General features: G+C 42.8%; 1 protein-coding gene across 1 annotated transcript; it reads right to left on the reverse strand.

Moving 5' to 3' along the window:
* Nucleotides 1-1,243: 1,243 nt before the first annotated feature.
* LOC148197243 (ammonium transporter 1 member 1-like) lies at nt 1,244-3,224 on the reverse strand. Its single transcript, XM_088092872.1, has one exon. It carries the CDS (start codon nt 3,021-3,023, stop codon nt 1,515-1,517), a length of 1,509 nt encoding a protein of 502 aa, XP_087948998.1. The 5' UTR covers nt 3,024-3,224; the 3' UTR covers nt 1,244-1,514.
* Between the last annotated feature and the right edge of the window lie 763 nt (nt 3,225-3,987).

Here is a 3,987-nt window from a genome sequence, read left to right on the forward strand (position 1 = left end):
AAACCTTTTAATTTGCATTGTTTGTCATCGAACATTTTTGTCCTTATAAATGAAGGCACAATACTTTTGGAAATGAAAGCGACTTTATACTTTTATGTTAACTCCCAAACACCACTTTTCACCTTCAAACAAAAACCATTCAAGATAACAGCCAGCAGTACCACCCACCACTGTTCACGTAACCACATGCCCATTTAACAAACATCACTTTCCTTCCATCAATAATCTCTTATTTCATTTATCAATGCATCTTCATTTTTTAATAACTGTTTTTTCTAGATAAAATAAACATGTTATCTCAATATCCTAAAAAATTGGAATATCTCAAGTAAACTCTCATTTTTAAAAGGATTGAAACTTTCATTTCTTTTAGACTTCGACTCAAAACTTTTTTAAAATTAAAGTTTTTAAATTTAGAAACGGATAAAAATTAAAAACAATCAAACAAGTTTACTTCCGAATCATGTGGAGAACCAACTTTTTGGAAGGGAAAAACAACACTAACTTAAACCTTTTAACAGAATCTCTAACTCCTTTTATATATATCAGAATCTTTACTCTTAGCAGCAGGGCCTACAAAAATCATAATACATACAGAGAGAGAAAAAACTACTAAAAAAACTCTAAAGAGACAAATAAAAAATAACCTAAATAATCGTCATGCATATGTGTGATGGAGGTGGAAGGTGCGTTTGGCTCAGTCTTCCTAAACAAATATCATTAAAGACCACATGACACATCCACATTAATTGTTAAAGAATTATTTTTAAGTTTAAAATTGAATTTATGTTAAAATAACTTTAGATACTCTGAAATTATATTCTTAATTTTAAAAATATTTTACTTTTAGAACAAAAACATTCAATCATAAATCAAATTATTCCAAAGTTCACTTTATATGAAAATAAATCGGTCATTACGGGAGACGTTACTTTGTGAAGTTAATGGTTGTTGGCAAACGTCAAAGAAAGCGATAAGTGAGTGGAAAGAAAAACGGAAAGTATGAAAAGAAAATAGATTAATGATATATATGTAACAATTGAAAATGAAACTCCTTAATGTATGCATATAGTTTTATATATTATTAAAAAATAAAATTGAAAGAAGCATCATCATAGATTACTTTAATTGCACTGAAAAACACGAAGGCAATAAAAATTACTTCCGTAGTGAAAAACTGTTTACTGTTCAGAAAATCAAAATTCGATCTGGGAGAGTTGTTAGCAAAAGTTCATCCATGTGGTGAAGATAATAAAAAGAATATTTTTATAATAAAAAAGCAGGAAAACAAATTATAAAAAGCAGTAAATAAAATGTTTATACAGCCATTAGTCAGGTCCAGCACCAGTAACCTATTGAGGACCAACCCCAAGACAGACACGTTCGCATCTTTCTCTGAATGTTTAACAATATTTTCCATTCTACACAAGAAATCTACAACAACCGAACAAAAATAACTAAATCTAAAACAAAACCTACCATCGTCATCGTCATCGTCGTTATCTTCATCTTCATCATAATCCCCCATCAGTGGTTGGGGTAGAGGCGTTGGGTTCGACCTTCCTCAACTGAATCCCATGCTTCTGAGTCTCATCATCTTCGTAGGCGTAGGCAAACCCTCCATGCCGGGTCAGATCCATACCCGCCAGTTCATCCTCCGACGAAATCCTCAAAAGCTTCAACTTTTTAAGCCCCCAGAAGAGTGGCCCCATCGTCGCACTAACCCATCCAACAATCACCAAAATCTGAATCACGTGCGCCCCCAACAAATTCCATCCACCACCCATAAACAACCCGTGCGGCCTCGACTGATCTCCCTGGTAAACCTGCAACACGTACTCCTTCTTAGCGAACAGCGCCGTGAAAAGCACCCCCCACGCGCCACACCCTCCGTGCAACTGCGCCGCCTCTAAAGGATCGTCAAACCTAGCCATCTCCGCCAGTTTGTTACACGCGATCAGAACAAGGGATGCCACAAAACCACACACGATAGCCGCCCACGGCTCCACCACAGAACAACCGGCTGTTATGGCGGCGAACCCTCCCAGCAAACCGTTGCAGACATCGGTGACGTTCCAATGTCCGGATATCAGGCGTTTCCCGAAGAGCGTGGTCAACGCAGCCGTTGACCCCGCTAGAGTTGTGGTAACCGCGGTTCTTCCAACCGCGCTCCATTGACCATACTTGTTCCCCGAGTCATAAGCGACTAAGATTTTGTTGAATGAACCAGGGTTGAAACCGTACCAACCGAACCACAGCATGAAGGTTCCGAGCACGACTAACGAGGCGCTGTGGCCACGTAAGGCCACCGCGCGTCCCGCGTGATCAAATCGGCCGATTCGTGGACCCTCGATAAGGGCGCCCCAGAGTCCTGCCACACCGCCGACCATGTGGACAACGCCGGAGCCGGCGAAGTCGATTACGCCGGTGGATAATAAAAGATCGCTTTTCTTGAACGCGGATGCCCAACCGTCAGGGGACCAGAACCAGTGAGAGACTACCGGATAGACGAAGCCGGTGAGGAAGGAGGAGTAGATTAGGTACGCGACAAACTGGGTTCGCTCGGCGATGGAGCCGCTGGTGATGCCGGCAGCGGCGATGGCGAAGGCCCACTGGTAAAGGAAGTTGCTGTAGTCTAAATTGTCGGAGTGGAGGTCTGTGAGGCCGAAGTAGTGTTTCCCGATGAAGCCGTTGGAAGGGGAGCCCCAGGCGAAGGCAAAGCCGAAGAGGTAGTAGAAGATACCGCCGGCAGCGGCGTCGAGCACGTTGGTGAGCATGATGTTCATGGTGTTCTTGGCGCGGACCGAGCCGGCGCAGAGCATGGCGAAGCCAAGCTGCATGGAGAACACGAGGTAGGCGGAGAAGAGGAGGTAGGTGTTGTCAATGGCGTAGCCTGTGTCGGTGAAATTCCTAACCACGGCGGCGAACTGGTCGCAGATTAGCGTGGCCGCCGCTTGGGCGTTGGTTGTGTTTGGGCCAAAAAGTTGGGCTAGTTGGTCCGCCGAACAAGATTGCTGCGACATGGTTAGGGTTGGCGTTGAAACGCAGCGTCGGATTGGGGGAGTGGAATGTGAACACCTTGAGATGGAGAAGAGAGTGTCTGTGCGTATAAATAGAGAAAGTGGTTGAAGTCAAATTGTGTGCGCTTCAAAATAAGACAGTCTTTTGTGTGAGAGAGGTGACTTTTCAAAGGTTCAGATTCGGCGAAATTAATAAAAAAATTTGGAAAACGGAATCACGGTTTTCTTTCTTTAAGATTTCTTTTGCTTCTCAGCTTTTAATTTTTCTTTTATCACTTCACCTACTTTGTTTTACATAAAACTATCTGCAGTATCTGTTTTCGTAACTATCGTGTGGACATACTGTACGCGAATCTAAATAATAATAATATTATTATTATTATTATTATTATTATTATTTTAAGAAGTATCTCCTTTTTAATTAGGCTTAATTACCTACTTAGTCCCCATGTTCGGAGGTAATTTACTGTTTAGTACCCGATTTTAAAAATGTAGGCATTTGATACCTATGTTTTGAAATTTGTATCAATTGAATACTTAACGCCGTTATAAATCTAACGTTTTTTCTGACTGTGTATGTGATTTGTGGACGAGCGGTTATGGACGAGCGTTCGCTTCGGTGGACGAGCGACGAGGACGCTCGTCCAGCGAGGCAGAAGAGGACGCTCGTCCAGCGAGGCAGAAGAGGACGCTCGTCCAGCGAGGCAGAAGAGGACGCTCGTCCAGCGAGGCAGAAGAGGACGCTCGTCCAGCGAAGCGAACGCCCAGTCAGGCAGAAGAGGACGCTCGTCCAGCGAAGCGAACGCCCAGTCAGGCAGAAGAGGACGCTCGTCCAACGAAGCGAACGCTCGTCCATAACCGCTCGTCCACAAATCACATACACAGTCAGAAAAAACGTTAGATTTATAACGGCGTTAAGTGGGTAGGATTCAATTGATACAAATTTCAAAACATAGTATCAAATGGC

Source organism: Vigna umbellata, chromosome 6 (genome assembly GCF_029865625.1).
Source record: "Vigna umbellata cultivar VRB3 chromosome 6, Vumbellata_1.0, whole genome shotgun sequence".
Taxonomy (NCBI): Eukaryota; Viridiplantae; Streptophyta; class Magnoliopsida; order Fabales; family Fabaceae; genus Vigna; species Vigna umbellata.

Excerpts from the sequence above, each read along its gene's own strand:
- LOC148197243 (XM_088092872.1), bottom strand. The coding sequence starts at position 3,023 with ATGTCGCAGCAATCTTGTTCGGCGGACCAACTAGCCCAACTTTTTGGC.